General features: G+C 38.8%; 3 protein-coding genes across 4 annotated transcripts; all 3 read right to left on the reverse strand.

The window, feature by feature from the left end:
* Positions 1–2292: 2292 nt before the first annotated feature.
* On the reverse strand, positions 2293–7898 carry LOC112574924 (gibberellic acid methyltransferase 2-like). The gene is made up of 9 exons (XM_025256302.1): positions 7542–7898; positions 6391–6695; positions 5897–5995; positions 5036–5134; positions 4754–4892; positions 4373–4503; positions 3945–4108; positions 3316–3496; positions 2293–2749 (listed from the first exon to the last, which is right to left on the reverse strand). Exons 2-9 carry the CDS (start codon positions 6671–6673, stop codon positions 2520–2522), a joined length of 1326 nt encoding a protein of 441 aa, XP_025112087.1. The 5' UTR covers positions 6674–6695; positions 7542–7898; the 3' UTR covers positions 2293–2519.
* An 895-nt stretch (positions 7899–8793) lies between these two features.
* LOC112574917 (gibberellic acid methyltransferase 2-like) lies at positions 8794–14481 on the reverse strand. Of its 2 annotated transcripts, none has more exons than XM_025256292.1 (10): positions 14338–14481; positions 13722–14004; positions 12404–12580; positions 11888–11986; positions 11664–11762; positions 11390–11528; positions 10641–10771; positions 10151–10326; positions 9839–10019; positions 8794–9306 (listed from the first exon to the last, which is right to left on the reverse strand). In XM_025256292.1, exons 2-10 carry the CDS (start codon positions 13882–13884, stop codon positions 9077–9079), a joined length of 1395 nt encoding a protein of 464 aa, XP_025112077.1. In that variant the 5' UTR covers positions 13885–14004; positions 14338–14481; the 3' UTR covers positions 8794–9076. The 2 variants fall into 2 exon arrangements, with proteins under 2 accessions (XP_025112077.1, XP_025112078.1); XM_025256293.1 differs by having other exon boundaries at positions 13722–13895; positions 14338–14476.
* Positions 14482–15754: 1273 nt separating this feature from the next.
* LOC112574923 (probable S-adenosylmethionine-dependent methyltransferase At5g38780) lies at positions 15755–21967 on the reverse strand. Its single transcript, XM_025256301.1, has 9 exons — positions 21645–21967; positions 21020–21118; positions 20189–20287; positions 19886–20024; positions 19150–19280; positions 18786–18964; positions 18360–18540; positions 16960–17196; positions 15755–16328 (listed from the first exon to the last, which is right to left on the reverse strand). Exons 1-8 carry the CDS (start codon positions 21925–21927, stop codon positions 16967–16969), a joined length of 1341 nt encoding a protein of 446 aa, XP_025112086.1. The 5' UTR covers positions 21928–21967; the 3' UTR covers positions 15755–16328; positions 16960–16966.
* Positions 21968–22265: the final 298 nt, after the last annotated feature.

Raw genomic sequence — 22265 nt, forward strand, 5'->3', positions numbered from 1 at the left:
AAAAAAAAAAAAAGAAGAAGAGATGTTACTTACCCCTATGAGAGATTATAATATAAAATCTTCACAGGTGTTTCAGGATTGTTTTGACATCTTCCGAGACGTCTTAATATGTAAGGGCCAATGCCCTGGCTGCCAGAAGTGATTGAAGGAGGAATCTTGATGTCTGATGTATCTTGATGTCTCTGGCATCTCTTTGTACTGTGATGTGAGCCAGTTGGCCTGTGATATTCCTTGTTCTCTTAGGCAGGATGACGAGTGAGGGTGGTGCAGTTTCGTGCGATCATGGGCATATGTGGTGACAGGGCAGTCAGTTGGTGATGCGAAAGAGCGGTACGAATGGAGGTCTTAGTCTTTTCAGCATTGATTAACCGGTTTTACCGCCGGTGTCTGTGAAGTTGGCAGGTTTTGTCACGGCGTCTAGTTCGGGAGAGGAGTGCAAGTTAGGTCCTTGATGGAGTTTGGTTTGTGTTTACTATACATCATTAGTCTAAGGCCAAATTTCAAATGTTGCTGTTCTGGACCAGTTCGTTGTGTACCTTTCCGACTTTCCTAAGCGCTCAATAGTCTGTAGGTACGTCCTGCACACTGTATCATCATACTACACTTGTCACTATCCAAGTTCATGGGGCCAGTGGTTTGAAATTTGGCTAGGAATATAAAAGATGGGAATAGTCACAATATTCTTTATTAGGTCTATCTTGCATAGGTTGCCGTTGTAGATTTTGAATCGTAGCCCCTGTAAAAATAATTTTTAGAAATTACAATTTTCAGACTTTCTACAGTTATTATATCCATAAGCGAGATGGTTTATGCGCGGATGGTAGCCGTTTTTTTACAATAATTTTTTATTCTTTCTGACATGAAGCACGAACTGCATCAAAAATTCGAACAAAAATCAAAACCGGCTCTCTTCCACCAGCAAAGCAAAGTCGCTGAGCACAGTGAGTGCACATTTTCCTACCTGTCAACCTTTTCATTATCCGGGCACATGCACCTCTCCAGTGAATGTCGAAGGAGGCAGAGTATGTCCTTTACAATACGTGAACTCACCTTCTCTTCAAAGGAAGTATTTAGGCGCCCTAAGAAAAAGAAGAAAAAAAAAAACTAGGACAGGAAATCGGGTTCCACTTGGAAAACCCATTTCAGTCTACCCTCCGTGTCCCGCGCCTCACAACAGCAATAGTCCAACGTGCACCATTAATTGCAGGAATCCTATAAAACCCCATAGTTTGTTGTCCTAACAATAGAAACTATGTTCATAATTTGTGAGGAATAATATCAAGACTTACAAGTCGGTGTCGCAACCTCTCCACTCAGGAGTGTTTAGATATTTACCCGTTTTTTCTTTTGACACAACAGATGATCTGCCAGTGGGTTTTCATAATAACAAGAATTATATCACATGTTAATAAAATCTTTTACTAACACCCCAGAGAAGGTTACGAAGGATGGGGAGGCGCCATGATCACACTTACGAAAACGGAACTTCTATAGAGTATTAAAGCTATGACTAACTAAACAGGTTATAGTGTGAGCATCTGACAGGCTGTCGCCCTCAGTATGCTTGCAGACACGACCCGAGTGAGCGAAACGTTATGCGACAGTTTGGAGTGAAACGAAGGAATATGAACACAATTAGTGACACTGCTTGGTGGTTTTGCGTCTCTCTCCTTTTCTTATCTATCTTACACTCTCCACACTAAAATAATTTTAGTTTCTATTATTTTTGAAGAAACAAAGTAGCATCTGTTTAAGTAGCTGAAATTAACATTAAAACTTAAAAATAATCAGTGTTTTTTTTCCACTTAACCACCGATCACGTCGAGTTTTGGTTTTGCTTTTTTGTTTTTTTTAAACTATGCCTATCAGGATACGTAGACATTAAAGGATAAAAACAAAGATTTTCCATAAACAAATAAATACCAATCGAACAAAAGCTACGACCTATTACTTCTGAGACATCTTTGTCACAGATCGGACAAGGTACCAAGTTATATAGTTGGTCAAGGAAACACATGCAGGCCATACATATATCCGACGCATGCACCTATTGCCACATTGATCTTTATTCGGTAAAACAAAGCCTGTATATATATATATATATGCCCACACACATGATCTTATATTTCACAGATATGCGCAACATATTTTTAGCTCCAATATTTTAATCCAAAAGATATTACTAATAACAAATATAAGTGGAATGCATTTGAAAACGAAGCGCAGAGAGAATTGTTTTCGGATTTGCTTTTATTCCACTTTGCTGAAGCCTTATTTAGACGATACGTTTTCTGAAATGTTGCAGTGCAGATCTCTGATCGGGTAAATAACTAGAAGCTTTAAATATCATGGTTAAGAAATAAAGATGAACTCATGACTTTATTTACAGTGACTTGGTTTTAACATCTTGACTCAGTGTGGAGTGGTGACTGATTATTTAAATAACTGGAAAATGTTTCTATGAGCAATGGTGATGACAATTTGCCTCTGGTCTGATGTGTTCTACAATTAACCTTTGCTCATTTTAATTTCTGTATGCCAAGCCGCCTCAGATAGGGTTCGCTTTGGAAAGTCTCTGGGTCAGACGAAACCACATGTTTAACAAAACATTCGTAGAATTTCTCGGATATACACGATTCTTCTTCAGCAGTGCGTGTTTTCTTCAAGGTGTTTCTCAGAGTCGGGTCTATGGCCAATCGCATTGCTTTTACGAAAAGTAGTGCGAACAGCCTTCTGTCGTCTACCCCATCTGTACACACAAATATTATTCAATCATTCAACAATATTGACGATTGTGAATATAATACTTTGATGTTTGTTTAAGGAAAAAAAAGACAATTATTCTTTACTGTACAGAATTGTTATTAAAATTAGAAGGAAAATTTTTACTCTTCCTTTGTTGTAAATACAAACAGAGTAAAATTGGCTGAGCTGTTTTTCAAATGTAACCTAACCCTACAAGTGATCTGTGTACATAATAATAATGTTTAACAGTATACGACAAAAGAAATAATTGTACAGACACTAAAGAGAGAGAGGGCAGTCACAATTTGCACTGCAGAAATAATTCTTTGCTTGAATGAGAAATTATTCACAAATGTTGTAACTACTTTGCAGCCCTTTGCTCTACTGGGGGTGATTAGGAACAAGAAGTTGTAACTACTTAAAAGCGTCTGGAAAAGAACTGAATACAATGAAATCACTGTTTTTAGCTTTATTCCTCGTTTATATGATAGTCTTCTTGGAAAGCTTCAATAAATATTATGAATTTTAAGCAAGAATGTAAATAATTTTAAATTCAGTTTTTGCACTGACCTGTCTGTAGTTTTTCTCGCCACGATGTCTTCACAACACAAGGAGTACAAAAGTCTTCTGGACCCTTTAACAAGTTGAGACCAGCCTGTCGGACTGGAGACATGGCTCCATCCTCGAAAGGAGCCGTTAGTTCCTGTAAAGACCTCGGTGCTATGGGGACAGTGCATGACTGGAACTCCTCCTGTAACAACACATAGCTAGATTTTAGCCACTATCAATAGTGCATGTAAAAATATTGCTTCAGAGCTTGACAACCATAATAAAGGAATCAGCTAGCTAGACCACCCTAAAGAAAGACTGAAATGTTAAAATTTATATTTTTTTTAACACACACAGCAGCGGTTCTCAACCTTTTACTTGTGACGCCCCCCTGACGAACAAACGTACGTCCGCTCCCCCCCCCCCCCCCTTAGCCAGCAATATAAGCTAATTTAACTTATACCGGTATAAGAAACTTTAAAAAAATGACCACCTTCGCCCCCCCCCCTTTGTAAGCACGTCGCGTCCCCCCAGGGGGGCGCCCCCCACAGGTTGAGAACCGCTGACATACAGGTATGAAAGGGAGAATATCTAATTTAATTGCTGGACCTTGTCAAAGACTTGTTTCTAATGTTTGAAGTTTTACTCACTGTTGTTATTATGCCATCTACGTGCAGTTCGTTCCATGCCAAATCAAAATTAGTCCAAACATCCTTCAGATATTCTAGAGTGAGGCTGACATTGTCCGCCATTGAAATGTTCGCGGTGTTGTTCCACAGGTTTGTAGTTGGCAGCGTAACGAAAAGAAGTCCGCCTAAAGAAAACCAAAAAAACCTCATAAACTTGTCATGAAAGTTTTGTAATTTATTGTCTTTTGTTTATTTCAATGTTGTAATAATAGGTATGATCGTTTTCTAAGTCAGTTACTTTTCACATTTCATTATACAGGCGACATTCAATTTTGAAATTTTCACACCTTACATATATGCCATTGCCACGATTGACTTATTTACAATATTATCATATGCCTGACATCACTGTTAGTGTGGTAATTTTATATAACCATGTACCCACCCACCCTGTTTGAGTTCTGCTGCTCTGTGGAGGAGGAACGTCTGCCAGTCACGTGCTGCAGCCTCGTGGTAAGCGCGCAGCTCTTCTTCCGATGTCGACCGCCAGGGAAAAATTGTATTGGAGCATCTCACGTGACTAAACAACAATTATTTCATCGTTATAGTTGGAAATAAACTTAAAAAACGCAAGTAAGAAAAGAGAGTGTGCAAAATAAAAGAGAAATAATGGGAATTAGTAAAAATTATTCCAATGTAAAGGAATTGGACTGAGTCCAGTTTTGTATAACTCGGTTAATGTTTTACATAAAGTGATATTCTTATGTTACCTTGGGCAGAGAAAATAATGTCTACTTTACTCCTTGGTGCCTCCACTGACTCAGACTCACCTCTCGTTACTCAAAATCTGCGCGGCCATGAAGGAGATGATGACATCACAGGTGTGGTCAGGTACACACTGCTTGTAGAAGTTAGTGCCACAGACCATGGGGAACACATTGCTGAACTTGGTCATGTATGATGTTTCACCTAAAAAAAGATAAAAGAGTTTCAAATTAATATTGCTTGTTGTCTTTAACAATGTGTGTACGTGTCATATACACAAGTAAGTAAGAGATTTAACTTGCCAAAGGTCATTTACATAACATCGCCATATCACTTGAAGGCATTACCGTAAATTGTTTTAAAGAGGCTGTTGTAGTCGTTGGATGGATGGTCTTCGTACAACACCTGAATCTTCAGGTCGGGTCCATGTTTGTTTCGCAAGTGGTCTGAAACAATAACTAATCTTGAATTTATTTTATTTAAAAAAAAATTCATGAAAAGTTTATAACAATGGTTACTAATTATTTTATAGTCATTAGCAGTTAAATGAGAGAAAAGACAAAAAAAGCGAGAGAAGGATCAAAGATAATATTAAAGAACGTATAAAGAATCATTCAGAACGAGAGAGAGAAAAAAAAAGAAATGGAGGCGAATGCGAGGGAGCCGAACTGTAACTCGAAATTTTCCTATTCACTCACTCAACGAGACGGCAACAATAGATAACAAAAACCAAGTCAATCTTTTCATCTAGTTTGGACTTTAATGAGCATAGCTACGACAATCATTGTAAACTTTAGCTAACCTCATCTGAAGACCTACGCTCCCATCCTTTTATCTCTCCCTTTATGATTTGTCTACTAGACTATTCTTGTTTTACATGTTGGTAAGCCAGCACACGTGACATCTTTATCAATATTACTGATATCAGTGGGGACATTAAGTTGAAGGTGTCAGACAGATTTCAATGGTTACCGACTCACTGTCTGAATTACATCTTCCCCATGCCAGTCACTCACTAAATTTTAAAGATCTGTTTTTCTCTGTGTGTCTAGTCACATTTTTGTCTATTTGTGTGTTTAACTATTTGTTTGACTAAACCTATTTCTTACCTAGCCCTTTACAAGCTAGATGATTTGCGCTAATGATAAATATTATTGGCTGATTGTTACAATCACAGTTTACATGCCCAAAGTGGTCCTTGTACTTGCCAATGATCTTGTGTATCAGTCGTAGAGACACTGACCCATCGCATGTTCCATAGTCTCCAATGGTGAACACGCCTTTTGGTGAAGGCACGGGCACAGAATCTACAAGACAGAAAAAGTGTGAGTTGTTCATGGTAAAATTTGTTGAAATCATAAGAACTACTTGAGGAAGTATTGCCAGCGCACCGGAAGTTCGCGACAAAGGACTTCACTGCGCATGCGTTTTGGTGTCAGAGGATGAGGAGTGAAAGCTACAAACAAAACACGGAGCAATATAAATCTCAACAAACCTGACAAAAAGCTACACAAAGACCGAGTTTGTTTTTCTTTTTTGGTCGTAAGTGGATATTGCAAGATATGATGCAGACACGCAGACAAAATGAAAATATTGACTATATAGTCTTAATCAGTGCGTGGCATCTTCCATGTATTCATTTTCTAGGAACAAAATTTCAAAAGACAGAAAAACAAAAATGAAACTGGTAAGACTAACTTACCTATAAGAGATAAAACAAAATCTTCACAGATGTCAGTGATTGGTTTTGACAGCTTTCCGAGACTGTCCGCATAGTAACCAGACCCTGGCTGCCAGAAGTATTGAAAGGGAGGAATCTTGATGTCTGCGGCTTTCTCTGACATCTGTCTTTGTACTGTTGATGTCGCCACGCCATCTGACGGCCTGTTTCCTACCTGCCGAGATGACAGTGACGTCAGCTGTAGACATGGCAGGTGACGGGCAGCAGTTGTGTTCACAACACGACGAATGACAGTCTTCAACATGTTACCTTTACCTGTCCTTTACCTGCGCAGTAAGTCAGAACACACAGGTCAAAGGGCAGTAGCTAGTTTGATTACATACAACGTTAATCTATGCAAATCAGATGTGCCTGCCAGCCAGTCTCTGTCCTTGTCTGCTTTCCTACTTTCTCATACTCTGGTGTATGACAGTGTATATCTATAGCTAGTCACTACTCAATCATCCAATCGTTTGAGAATTTGCGAAATATAAACAACAAATAGTCCTTATTTTTATCTATCTTGCGTACCGTTTAAAATTTTTAATATTTTTGAATTACGCTTCTACAGTTATAATAACAAATTATGCGACTACCTTATTTAAAAAAAAAAAGTTTTATGCTTTCTTACAGAATGCACTACTACACCAAAAACAAACATTTTTATAACACGGTCGCTTCCACCAGCAAAACAAGTCCTTAACACAGGGAGCGCACTCTTGTCAACCTGTCATCAATGCAGCAAATGCACTTTTCCAGTAAAGTGCAACAACAGCAAGCAAGCATGTCCTACACACACACATGAGCTCAACTCTTTCAAAGCAAGTATTCAGCTTTAAGAAAGAAGAACTAGGACAGGATATAGCGTTCCACTTGAAAACTCATTTTTAATATTTCTCTCCGTCCCCCGGCTTCACAACAACAATACTCCAACGCACATCATTAACTCAGGAATTCTATAAAACCCCATTTTGTTGTCCTAGAATAGAAAATAAGTTCATAATTTGTAAATAATAGTATCACAGACTTGCAAGGTGTCGCAACCTCTCCACACAGGAGTGTTTATATATCTACGCATTCTTTCTTTTGACACACCAGATGATAACAGTAAATAAAATCGTTTACTAACACACCTCAGAGAATGCCATGAAGGATGGTGGTCACACTCACGAAAATTATTCCTTTTTGTTCTCTATTGGACGATCAGTCATGACACACATTAATTATCTCCCTTGTTCTCTCGTCGTTAGCAGTTCCACAGAAAAGATGTCTACCTCAGTCAGACATCGTCCATGCTCTCCGTCAAGTACACACAGAAGGTCTTTGTCACCAGCGACATCTAGCGACTAGCCCCGTCAGATAAATACAAATCTCCTCACTCTCCCCTTCACAGCAGGCCTGCACTGAATGAAATGTTTCTTTTGTTAATCAACTGTCACTCATCTAGAAAGTCCGTACTCGCCTCCCAGCGGGCTTTGAATAGAAATCTACACATCTACTATAAATAGAGGTGTTTACATGTAAGATGTTGCTATAAATAGTAGTATTAATACATGTTGTCGTCGTTATCTTCTTAAGTTGTTGGGACACAATGAAACCCCCTCACACAAACGTGTCATAGGGTAGAAGCAATCACCCCTGTTAGGGTCTAGGGTGGGTTTTTGACAAGCCTGAGACCCCAGAGGCAAGAAAGGGGGCAGTATGTGTCAGAGTAAAGGTGATGAATGGGGTAGACAGTAAGTGGTTACAAGAGCCAAGCCGGGTGGCAGAGGCGTCAACGCTTAGGGGTTCCACACCTGTCTGCTAAGTGTACGGGGAGGGCGGTTAGTCACCTGTCCACCATGTCACTTGTGGGCGGGGCAGAAGGTCTTTTTCCTATCGGTGTTAGCTACTTGGTGATTGGATTGTGAGTGAGTGACCAACGACATCCCTTGTTGTATGTGTCTGTGAGAAGGTGCCAAGTAAAAAAAGGGAACAAATGACTTTGGAAAACACTTGTCTGCACGACATCAGTGTGGACGGAGCAAAAGTTCAGAGGTCGAGTCGAGCATCTCTAACGCTAGCTTCACTTTTACCTCAAGACCGAGTGTGAAGCCAAGAGGGCAAGAGTCGGGAGGAAGGACGAGTTAGTGTGAGCATCTCCTGACAGTCTGTCAGCCCTCAGTGCGCTTGCGGACCCGATCAGAAGTGAGCGAGCGTAGGCAACAGTGTGGCGTGAAATGGGAAATAAACATCAGCAGTGACCACCGCCGTGTCTCTCTCTTTATTTCTCTCTTACACTCTCCACACCATAAATAAAGTAGTTTTGATTTTTTTTTACTGGAGAAACAATTACTAATAAAGAAAAGGAATGCATTTGAACATGAAACAGAAGCATTGTTTTCGGATTTGCTTTTATTTCACTTAAAGCCTTATTTAAACGATGTTTTCTCAAATGCTGTAGTGCAAACTCTGATTGGGTAAATAAATAGATAAAGCATGAAATATTATGGTTAAGAAATAATGATGAACTCATGACTTTATTTACAGGACTTCGTGTTAACACTTTAGTCGACTGTGATTGAGTAACCAGTAGCTGGACAATGTTTCTTCAGACAATGGCGATGAAAAGGTCGCTCTGTATATATAGGAAAAATACAAGAAGTTGTGGTCTACAATTACCGATTGTTCATTTTAATTTCTGTGCGACAAGCCGCCCCACATAGGGTTCACTTTGGAAAGTTTCTGGGTTACACGCGGCCACCCGTTCAACGAAACATTCGTAGAGCTGATCCATGATATCCGACTGTTCCTCAGCTGTCCGAGTTTTCTCCAGGGTATTTCTCAGGGTGGCATCCAAGACTAGTCTGTATGCTTGTACCAGACGACGAGCAAACATCTTTCTGTCGTCAACTCCATCTGTACAGATGTATGTACTATTTGAATCGACAAACAAACATTGACTTTGTTGTATTTTTCTGAAAAAAAGGAAATCATCCTTTTTTGCACAGAAGGTGTAGCATTTGATTTTTATTATAATTAGAACACAAGCCTTTGCTCTTAAGATTTGTACGTGAGGAACAGGGCAAAAATGTCTACTTTGCCGAAAATTTTTAATAATCACACGGCATTGAACTCTGACCTTTGCAAGCTAGCGATCTGTGTATGCAACGAGTCATGTTGGACATCGTAAAACAACGAATGAGCAATTTTAGGCTAAATGACAAAAGCAAAAATAGTACAGACATAAAGAGAAAGCAAAGTCTACATTCGTACTGAAAAAATATGTTTTTGGTTTACAAATTAAAGGTAATGGATATACATATGTTGCAAACACTCACGCATGCAATGAAATCATTGTATCGCTCGTAATAATAATATCATTCTTGTAAAAAATATGATGTTTCTTAAGAGAGGAATGTAAATAATAAAAATATATTTTTGCGCTGACCTGTCTGTAGCTTTTCTCGCCACAATGTCTTCATAAAACAAGGAGAGAAAAAGTCTTCTGGACCCTTTAATATCCTGAGACCAGCCTGTCGGACTGGAGACATGGCGGCATCCTCGAAAGGATCTTTTAGTTCTTGTAAAGTCCGATAAGCCTGCAGGGTAGTGCACGACTGGAACTCCTCCTGTAGCAACACATTGGTAGACTTTAGCTAGTGTCAAGGTTCTTTGTATACATGGTAAGGTGTATAAAGCAGAATTTCTAGTTGAATTGCTAAGTCAAAGAACTGGCTTGAATATTTTACATTTTACTCACTGTTGTTATCACACCATTTGTGTGAAGATCATTCCATGCCAAATCCAAATTCCTATAAATGTCCTTCCCGTTCTCTATAGTATCAGTGATGTTTGTCACAGAACTGTTGGTATCACGAGACTGTGAGGTGTTGTCTCCGAGTTCTGTAAGGAGCTGCGTAACGAAGAGAAGTCCACCTAGAGAAACACCAAAACACATTTCTCATTTGATTATTGACTCATTGTTTTGGTAGGTAAATAATAATAAAATAAGTATCGACTTTGTAGTCCCTGATTTTCTCATTTTGTCATCGACTCGACGGTCATCTTTAATTTCTTCATAATCCACAGGTAGACAGACCATCACCGCGATTGACATCAGTGTTGTCATCATCCTGACATCGCAGTCATCATGCGCTCAGTGTTATAATCATGGCTTCTGCATAATCACGCCCATGTCATCAGCACTCTTTGCATATAAACCTCTATTAAACAACCAAATACCAACCCACCCTGTTTGAGTTCTGCTGCTCTCAGGAGGAGGAACTTCCGCCAGTCACGTGCTGCAGCCTCGCGATGAGCTCGCATCTCTTCTTCTGATGTCGACCGCCAGGGGAAAATTGTATTGGAGCATCTCACATAACTGGAGAGAATTATTTCATCTATATCTCCGGAGATAAACTGAGTGAAAATAGCTTATGATAACATCATTAGCAAAAAAAAAAAAAAAAAGACAAAAAAAAAAAAGACAAAAAAACCAAAACAAAAAAACAAACAAACAAACAAACAAACAAACAAAAAAACCAAGCAAAATAAAACTAAAATAATAGATGACATTTCACATCCAAACTAAATTAAACGAGTTAGTGAAAATAGCTTATGATAACATCATTAGCGAAAAAAAAACAGCAAAAAAAAAAAAAAAAAAAAAAAAACCAAAACAAAAAAAAACAAACAAAAAAACCAAGGAAAATAAAACTAAAATAAAAGATGATATTTCACATGCAAACTAAATTAAACGAGTTAGTTTATATTTTTTTTAGCCGTATTAATATTTTATGTAAAGTGATGTTCTTATCTTACCTTTGGAAGAAGAAAAAAATTCCTTAAAAAAGATTTATAAAGATATTTTGTATTTTATATCGTAGATTTTTTTTAATAGGAATGTAAACGTCTGCGATTGTTGGTTGTTGTTTGATTTAGTGATGATAAGTAAGTGTTTAATTATTTTGATGCCAAGTTACCACTGTCTCCTACTCACCTCTCCTCACTCAAAAAATGAACACCTATGAAGGAGATAATGACATCACAGGTGTTGTCAGGTACACACTGCTTGTAGAAGTTAGTGCCACAGACAATAGGGAACACATTGTTGAACTTGGATAGGTATGATGTTTGACCTAAAAACAAATTTAAAATGCTGCAAAATAATATTGCTTGTTGCCTTTAACAATGTATGTACGTGATAAATAAAATAAAAGTTAAAGATTTACTTGCCAAACACATAGTATTGTCAAATCACTACAAGGCATTACCGTAAATAGTTTTGAAGAGACTGTTGTAGTCGCTGGATGGGTGATCTTCGTACAACACCTGAATCTTCAGGTCGGGTCCATGTTTGTTTCTTAAGTGGTCTGAAACAATTGCAAGCTATTTAAAAGCTAGCTGATGTACTGATGTAAGCTGATGGTTAATATCATCAAGTTACTGGTTAGAGTTACTGTTCACATTCCCCCAAACTACTGGTCTTTGTACTTGCCGATGATCTTGTGTATCAGTTGTAGGGACACCGACCCATCACAGGTTCCATAGTCACCAATGGTGAAGACTCCTGTTGGTGAAGGTACCGGCACGGCGTCTAGTAGATAGACAAAATGTAAGTTAAAATGTGATGAACTGTTGGTCTATTCGTTGTGAAGGTGTTATCACATAACCCATACATATAGCAGTTAAGTGTGACGATGGTCATGCATGTCGGTACAGAAAGTGAAAGCGAAAGTTACAACTGAAAGTAGAAAAAAGTTTTGAAAAAAAGCAACCATCTTAATTATTCGTTCCAGGCGAGTGATTTACAATGCTCGAAACAGAAAATGAAGGCTCTGGCTCTAAGTATTATTATTCATAAAACTGAACTGTTAAAGGACAGAAAAAATACGTTGTAGGTGTGTAAGAGTAGAGGGGAGTCACGATCTCACACACGCACGCACGCACGCACGCACGTACTACAAACAAAGGTTAGAAAACTCAGAATCACAAAGAAAATGCTGTTACATACCTATATGAGACAAAACAAAATTCTCGCAGATGTCAGTGGCTACTTTTGACACTCTTCCAAGACTTTCTCCATAGTAACCAGAACCTGGCTGCCAGAAGTATTGAAAGGAATGTTTCTTGTCTCCTGACATCCCTCTCCGAGTCGCTGACGTCCCCACGCCGTCTGACGTTCTTTTAACTGACAGAAACGAACAAAGTGACATGGGATGTAGACATGGCCACTAGTCAGTCGTCTTCACTAGACATGTTTCCAAAGTGAACAACAACAACAACAACAACAACAACAACAACAACAACAACAACAACAACAACAACAACAACAACAACAACAAAAGCCAATGAAAACGTCCATAGGAGATTTACAATGACTTCTTACATTATTCTGGAAAGAATATGCTATCCACACGCTCGCAACAGCTCACACAGTCTCCCAGGGGCTGGACCAATGGCCAGCGCCCACAGCACCCACGTGACGCTACAGCGCGTGAAGGCTTTTCGCACCAAAACTGTGGACAGGGTTGGGAGGGGCCATGAACAGCGAGCCCCCATTGGTAGAGCAAACAGCGGACTCAACACTCAAGCAGACGTCAGCGAAAAAAGGCCTCGACCTTTCCCCCGCGAACCGGCTAAAAATAGCCTGAACTATGACGTCGTCTGCTGTAAGCGGCCTAACACTGGTGCGTCTAGTGCGCCAAGAGAAAGGCAGGCACAGAAACACGCGACATGGAGATATAATCAATCATGATAGACAGCGCGAGCAAACATGTGCAAACCATTTTAAAAAACTAATATTATGACAACCTCATAAGAACGAGCTCATTCTACGCATTCATACAGGATAAATAAAACAACCTGATAAAAAGCATCTTTGACATTGGCCGTTGTTAGTGTTCATATTTCACAGCACTCCGTAGTTTAAATTTTTTTCCGTTGCATTGACATACATTTGCGAATCATAAGTCGAGTCAAATAGCTAATTTAATAGTACTAAAGGAAGACACATCAACGGTAAACTAAAATTAAAATTCATCGAAGCCAAATGCATCAATCAAACAGAACCTAAGACCTCACTGTTAAAAAACATGGGAGGTGCTTTATATTCATTTTCAGAAAACGAGAACAAAGGGAGACAAACAGAACGACAGACCGTCAGACCGACCGACAGACAGACCGACAGACCGTCAGACCGACAGACAGAAAACAAAGAAACAAGGATGTGAGGAACTGACCAATATGCGATAAAATGAAATCGTCCCAGATGTCAGTCGTCGATGACTGTGGCTATTGTCATCAGAATCTGCCTTCCAAAAGTGTCTTACCGTCTGTTGCAGTTTCTGACATCCCTCTTCGTACAGTTTTCATCGCCAGACCATCTGATGTCCATCTCCTTGACTGTAGAGATGACAGTGAGGCCAGGTGTAGACAGGACAGGTGAGAGACAGCAGCTGCGTTTACAAGACGAGGGATGACCGTCATCACCATCTTACCTTCAGCTGACAAGCGGAAAAGTGATGAAGATTGCAGCTCAGCTTCTTAGTAATTCAGTCCACGACTGCACTTGTACAGGTTAAAGTGCAGGAGCCAGTTGGAGAACTGGTTTTACTGGGAGATAAGGGGAAAGGAGAAAGAAAGATAAAGTATGAGTACAGCGCTGACACGTAAAATTTTGTCTTTCGGTCTCTTATCCTGTCTGCCTGTCTCTTTGCTTTTGACTTACTTTCATTTCATAACATCACTAACTTACTAGGCTTACGTATGTACTTTCACACCCGATGCCTTGACACATTGTTTAAGAGGACAATTTTTTTCTCTAGAATGTAGCTCCCTGCTAGGAACCTTTACTATCGAAAACGCAAAACTTTATCATGTGACCGGTTTCCTTAAGCTGTGACTGTGTAAAAACAAAAAAGATAGGTAACTGCACCTTTTACTTACCTTGAATTTCTGTCTGTCTGTCTGTCTGTCTGTCTCACTCTGACCTGCATGCGGCATCTAGTTGCAGGACTGGCTGTCTTGCACTTATATATCTTTAGTTCCTGACTCACCGTAAAACATCAACCCTCTCCCCCACCTCTGACACAGTGCCAGGTCAAGACAACCCTACTCTGGCACATGTCTCTTTTGTTTTTAACAACAGTTATTCGGTAAAACATACGACCCTTGGTGATACACAACACTTTTCTATTCATCCTACTTTCTTCCCTATCTTGTATGTCATTTCTACATCCAATTACACCTCCTGGAATACAAAACCTTAGAATATATAATCATAATGGCTTTTAAGTATTTTTAAAGATGTTAATAAACATGTTCAACCAGTGTTGCAGTATGGGGATGAACTCTGGGGTTGTCATCATGTAGCAGATTATTTGTAGCAATTCACTTTTTGACTTTGAAAAGGTCTTGGGTGTAGATGGGCCTACTCCTGAGGATTTAATTTATGGTGAACTACACAAACATTAAGTAACAGTGAACTACATTCGATACATTAGTTAATGGGTAAAACTTTCTAGAATAAACAATGAAAGACTGCCCTATAAATTGTAAAAAATAATATGTGGTTTAGACTATAATGGTACAATGAACTGGGTTTCTAATTCTTCTTAGGCCCTCGTTGTATTCGTTGCAGTTACAGTTTCTTTGGCAGTTTTTTTTTGGGTTCTTTTTACAGGGTGGGTTACTAGGACAATACTAACAGCAATACATTAAATGTTGACTCTCACTTTAACGATTGTTTCTGGCTAGAAAGATGGATACAGCAACAGGTCAAGACAACCCTAGTCTGGCACATTCTCCCTTGTTCACACGTGTTTCAATGTCAGTTATTCGGTTAGGCCAGTATGACCCGTCGTGACATACACAACTATTCTATTCGTCCTGCTTTCCTCCCTTCCTCCATCTCATGTATGTCAGATAAAGACACGCATGCTGGAATGACTAATTATCATTTGTCAGAGTCAAGCGTTACCAGAGGTCAGAACCTTTAACCGCAGGATGACCCCGACTTGTTTCATGCGTGTCTACAGTGTCACTAGATGTAACTGTAATTTAAGAAAAAACAAATTTCATGATAGAATCAGACCTGCTTAGTGGACTAACTGTGCATGTGCATTTATTAACATGTGTTCCTTCAACCCCATGATGGGCTCGTGAAACTTGTTTAATCCTTGTCTACAATGTCACCTGGGAATAATCCTTCTCACTTGTCTATTTTGTGTTTCCCTTGTTTGATGATCAACTCACTGAAGACACAACTATCTCACAATCGTTTCCAGAAAGTTAGTGAGTAGCTATTAATGATTACAATCTACGTTTTCACAAATTTTGGGTACAGTATATTTTAATCAAACATGGAGTGCACCCGCACACTAATCAACTACAATCTCACCAGTCAGCACTAAGACAATGATGGCAACACAACTTTTGTTCAAAATAATGTTCTTACAAATCAATGGTAATTATCCAGATGATTACTCAATAGCTCAATGTCGACAGTGAAAATGAAGAAAAAGGGTGAGTGCGCACACCGGAAGACCAACATCACTACATGACAGGCATCATTTGCTCGGCCAAAACAACCAAAACAAAAAAATAAAAAACAAGACAAAATGGACTTTTAAAAACTGATTTCAAAGTGGGTGTCTTTAATGTCTGAGAAAACTATTAAAACTTTCAGCCATTAGTTCAAGATTCCTTGGCCTTGTTTCTGACCATGGTTGCGCCATGAAGAGTTGGCCTCCAATGACATTCCGAGAGCACGTGCGCCATGTGAGGGGAAGGCGAGAACTTGATAACGGTCCTCCCCCCGACCTCAGCAGCACCAGTCCGTTATTCTATCCTCCCATCCGCTCCCCCAGGTCTGGAAATACACCAGTTCCCCAGTTCCAGACTTCCGCAATGTGGAGCTGACGAAGCTGATTGGTGGCCTGCCCAAATAACAACAACACTCTCTGTCCCTGAGTTTTTCTACAAAAGATGCAGACTTGTGATACAATGAATAAAACAGTCTGTCGTCTTTTCAAGAAGAGAAAATATTGTGACTTTGTGGTCATGTGAAAGTCTCCTGACACACAGTCAGCACTCAGTGTGATTGTAGACATGATTAGAAGTGAGCGAATATATGCGATAGAGTGAGTGAACAGGAAGACGAACACAGCAGTAACCGCCGCCAGGTCTTTCTCTCTCTTACACATACATGGCTTAGAAACTTAGTTTGCTCTTCATCATAGGTACAATTAACACTAAAACTTAAAAGCACAGTGGTTTTGTTTTTGCATAACCGAGAAGTAAATGTTGGTTTTTGAACAATATGTATGAGACTAAACTATAGAAATGACTAAGACAAAGAAGAAGAAATAACTTCTAAATAACTAGACAGAGATGTTAGATATGTCTGATGGTTTAGTGGGAGAAGTGCAGTGACTGCATGCAAACATCTCAGATTAAGTGTGAATTATAATTAATTGAAAAAGTGGGGATTGTTTCTATATGCAATGGTGATGAGACCATAGCTTTATGATTGGTAAAGTACAGCCAGAGGTTCAATACTACAATTACCGTTTGTTCATTTTGATTTCTGTGCGACAAGCCTCCTTAAAAACAATTCACTTTGGAAAGTCTTTGGGTTCATCAAGGCCACTTTCTTAACAAAACATTCGTAGAATTGTTCTAATATGAACGATTGTTCCTCGGCAGTTCGTGTTTTTCTCAAGGTATTTCTCAAAGTTCCATCTAGGATCAGTCGCAATGGTTGCACGAGAAGAAGAGCAAACAGCTTTCTATCATCAACGCCGTCTGTACACATATAAACAATCCTCAATTAACAAACAAACATACATAATTATAAATACAACAAGCTGGTGCTCTTTACAGAGAAAAGACCTTATTCCAAAGTATTTATTTATAATTTTTATTATAATTAAAAGATAAGCCTTTACTTTAAGTTTCCTGTGTTGTAAATGCAAACACTGAGAGATGTGAAGATGTCTAAGTTGGATGATATTTTTAATTAATAACACAGTAACCTAACAAAGTGCGAAAGATGCTTGGGGAAAAAAAGAGGGACAATTGTTAGGAGGAATAAAGAATGCGTGAGGTGAATGTGAGAGTACAAACAATTATCGTCTGCTGCGGTCAGGTGTGTGTGTGTGTTTTCGTAGAATATGTTTTCGTAATTAAATATTATTTCTGCCAGTAAAGGTAATTAAAGAAGTTAACTGTTATCGTTTAAATAGTTTGTATTTATGAGAGGAGTTTATTGAGCATTATCTTTTGAAAGTCGTTGAACAGGACCAGTACAAGGTCATCAACATGAAATATTTGGCAATGAAGGTGTAGTAGACAGCGCTCCTACACTATCAAGATGTGGCTACAACCGGTGACATGTTCTGGGAAATCTCCTCCCCCACCTCAGAGACACTCGTCATTGTTTCATCTTATTTCATCGGGCGCCTATTTTTAGGGGTTAGACACTTTTGTCAAAGTTGAGATCGAAAAACTTTGCCATTGTTTCACGATGCAAATTAAGTTGTAAATTTGTTTAAACAGCACTCGTGGTTTTAATGTGACGCATGCGCAGCTCAGGGTCCGATCCACGTGTCAGGCGAATGTCGAGGCACATAGCATCGTCTTATTTAAATTAATAATCATAATAATATATGTACATGTAACGGTCAACATCACGACCAAGATCGCACTCTGTGGGCAGACCAATAATGATAAATGAAAGATAATAGCCAGTCGACAGTGAGGTACGTACAGACACACAAAACAACATAAAGATGGGGTACAAGAGTAGAGCATAAGGCAATGAATGAAGATATAAAAAAAATCTATACAATAAAAAAATCATCGATTTCGTCTATTATCACTTATTTAAATAATAAATTTCTACTAAAAATACTAACAAGAGCTATGTATCTTAGGGAAAAAGTATAGATAATGACCCATGCACTGACCCATCTGTAGTTTTTGTCGCCACACTGTTTTGATAATACAAGGAGTGAACACGTCCTCTGGTTCCTTTATCAAGTTGAGACCAGCCTGTCGGACTGGAGACATGGCGGCATTCTCGAAAGGAGCTTTTAGTTCCTGTAAAGTCCGGAATGTCATCGGAATAGTGCATGACTGGAACTCCTCCTGTAACAGCACATTGTTAGAGTTTAGCAAATATGGATGATTCTAGAAGGTCAAATTAGTGTTCCACAGACTGACAAACTTTGTTGAAAAAAATTAACATCATGAAATATTGTTTGTTGAAATATTAAAATGTAAGTTCCTTTCACACATTCGAATATGTGTAAGTCGAAATGTTAAGTATAAGTGCAAGACGATCGACGAAGACATATTTGGATTTTTTTGGAGAGTTTATATGTTTGACTTACTGTTGTTATTATGCCCTCGGCATACAGCTCTGTCCAGGCCAAATCAAAGTGAGTCCACACGTCGTTAGCGTGTTCCTCCGGATAGCTAATGGTGTCCGTTACAGAAATGTTCGTGTTTCCAGACAGTAAGGTGTTATTCCACATGTTGGTGGCGCACTGCGTCACGAAAAGAAGTCCGCCTACAGAACACATGTTATAACAGATTCATTATCTCATTAGTCATTGAATTTTACAACCTATCATTCTGACAAGTGTCATTGTTGTCACCGTGAGCTAATGGCAGCGACATAACAATGATTTCTTAATATTACACATTTCTTTGGTACATCCGTGTACATAATCTGGAGTCAAGCATCCATCTCACCCGGTTTGAGTTCTGCTGCTCTGTGGAGGAGGAACGTCTGCCAGTCACGTGCTGCAGCCTCGTGATGAGCTCGCAACTCCTCTTGTGATGTCGACCGCCAGGGGAACATTGTATTGGAACATCTCACGTAACTGAACACAACAATTACTTCATCTATATTCTTGCATATAAATTTATTAGAAAAATGTAGCTTTGAATAGCAAAGGGAAGTATGACAAAAAATGAGAAATAATAGAACAACCGTTAGGTGCCAGTGAATAAAAAAAATCTTTGAAAGAGGTTCAAGGTGGAAGTCGGCATTATGACCTGATTATAATTGGGTTACAGAGAGAGTGGAAGGGAAACAATCCTTTTTTCTCGATATGTATGATATGCTTAGTCACTCTGAATGCAGATGTCCACCACTTTCTCGAGTTTCCACTACTATGTATACTTTTGAACTAATCTTATGCTGTTTTTCCTATTTTAGTGGTAATATATATTAAAGTGTACAGTTTTTAAATATTTACGAGAGAAATTGTATGTGCCTACGTAAATAAAACTTATTTTGTGTTTTAACAAGTGTCAATGCAAAGTGATATTTTTATGTTATTGTTGGACCAAAAACCTGTTTCCTGATAATGATTAAGATATTGTGCATTTTTCTATTGTAATTATCAAAATATCGTTTTTGTTCGTTTGTTTGTTTTTATTTGAGCAGTTGGTGTCACAGATGGTCAGTTTGTCTCCGACTCACCTGTCGTCACTCAAATAATGCACGGCCATGAAGGAGATAATGACATCACAGGTGTTGTCAGGTACACACTGCTTGTAGAAGTTAGTGCCACAGACCATGGGGAACACATTGTTTAACTTGGATAGGTATGATGTTTCGCCTAAAATGCAAAAAAAGACCCACAAAAATAATACTTCAAGTTGTCTTTACAGATACAGGTACATGCTATATATGAACTGAAATTATAGGTTTAAATTGTGAAAGTCATTGACCTAACATTACCTTAACATTACAAGGCATTACCATAACATTACAAGGCATTACCATAAATTGTTTTGAAGAGGCTGTTGTAGTCGTTGGATGGGTGGTCTTCGTACAACACCTGGATCTTCAGGTCGGGTCCATGTTTGTTTCGCAAGTGGTCTGAAACAATAAATAGTTTCAATTCATTTAGTTAATAACAATTTTAAAATACGGAAGACAGTATTTTTGTCATCAATTGTAATTATTTTTCTTAATTTTTTTTTTTTTCAAATATAACGATTTTTTACAATGTGGGACGCATCTTGCGAATCACTATAACAGAGGCTCTTGCGTAGAAGGAGGTTAATTCCAAGTTGCTTATTCATTTACTCAACAAGGAGGTGTTAGTACATACAGATGTTTTTATCCTGAGACTAAAATAACCCTCATTACCCTCAATTAACTTAAAAAAAGCAATTAACTTAGATTGACAGCCACCGTCCGTTCATTCTTATCGCTTATTTTCTGTCGACTAAACTATTCTTACCATATGTTGTGGTAAATCAGCTCTCGACATCTCTAACATCCATAACATAAGAACGGTCATGAAATTCCATGATGTCGTATATCCTAATTCTCGGTCACTGTCTCACTGTCTAAAAGTGTTCACATATTAGCCAGGTCACTGAATAAATTTTGAAGTTGACCTTTTTTTTTCTCTGTGTGATGCGTAAAAATATCTTCCACAGATTTCATTGCTGACATTACCTGGAACTTTATGTGTACTTCTACCTGCGTGAGTAGACTAATTACTTACGTGACCCATCATAAACTAGCTGATTGACTGTAATAAGAAATAATAATTTACGCTTATAAGTGATGGGAACAATTGCTGCTGGTCTGTGTACTTACCAATGATCCTGTGTATGAGTCGTAGAGACACTGACCCATCGCATGTTCCATAGTCACCAATGGTGAACACGCCTTTTGGTGAAGGTACGGGTATGGAATCTAGAAAACCAAGCAATTGCAAGCAAGTTATTGAGGTGAAAATTCGTTGATTTCTTTAACCGTGAGCCACTGACGAGGTGGAATTATCTGACTGACTGGCAAAGTGGAAATTCTCGACAAAGGGTACTACCACTGTTCATGCGTTTTTCTTACCTTGGTAGAGGGTGAGGAGAGAAATTCATTCACAACTTGGCTCGTGGAAAGTATTCTTCTGAATTACTTATACGTCGAAGCACTAAACTATACTTCTAAGATATATATTTTCTATCTTAAATCTTGAAAAACGTTGGCATGTGTGAGAACAACCACTCATAATACTTTCACTCTAAAGAGAAAGAGAGAGAGAGAAACATTTAAGTTTAGAACTCTAAGTGGATATGATAAGATATGGTGGTAAATACAGACTTCAGAAATATTGCTCACATATTTTTACGCTATGCATGTAGATGGGCTGCACGTAGTATATATTTATTTTGTAGAAACGAGATAAGAAAACGGAGAAGCACAAAATCGTTGACTCACTTACCTATATGAGATAAAACAAAATCTTCACAGATGTCAGTGATTGGTTTTGACAGTCTTCCGAGACTTTCCTCATAGTAGCCAGAACCTGGCTGCCAGAAGTATTGAAAGGAAGGTGTCTTGATGTCTGTGGTATTGTCTGACATCTGTCTTCGTGTCCCAGACGTCCTCGCGCCGTCTGATGCTCTCCTTCCTGACGGAACTGATGACAGTGACACGGGATGTAGACATGGCCACCGGCAAACACCAGTCGTGTTCACAAGACGGGGCAGCACAGTCTTCAACATGTTTCTAGAGTGAACGAAGAAAGCTGAACACTAACCTAGTGTACACATGAATATGTCGGTAGGGAATATTTGATGAGATTTCCACTGTTGTGGAATATATAGACTGTCTGAAGATAAAATCATGCATGATTAAAAACCTGAGCTAACAAGGGCAAGGGATTTTTTTAGATAGTGTATCATCACAGCCTCAACCACCCATTCATATCGACTGTAAGAACATCAAACCCTTACAAATCATCCTTGACCTGGGTGTTGTTGATGTTAAAATATAGTACATCGCAGTTATTGTTTTTAATTTTGATTTTATTTTAGTGGCATTGACCTGCACTTGCTGATGG

Source organism: Pomacea canaliculata, linkage group LG11 (assembly GCF_003073045.1).
Source record: "Pomacea canaliculata isolate SZHN2017 linkage group LG11, ASM307304v1, whole genome shotgun sequence".
In the NCBI taxonomy this organism is placed as follows: domain Eukaryota; kingdom Metazoa; phylum Mollusca; class Gastropoda; order Architaenioglossa; family Ampullariidae; genus Pomacea; species Pomacea canaliculata.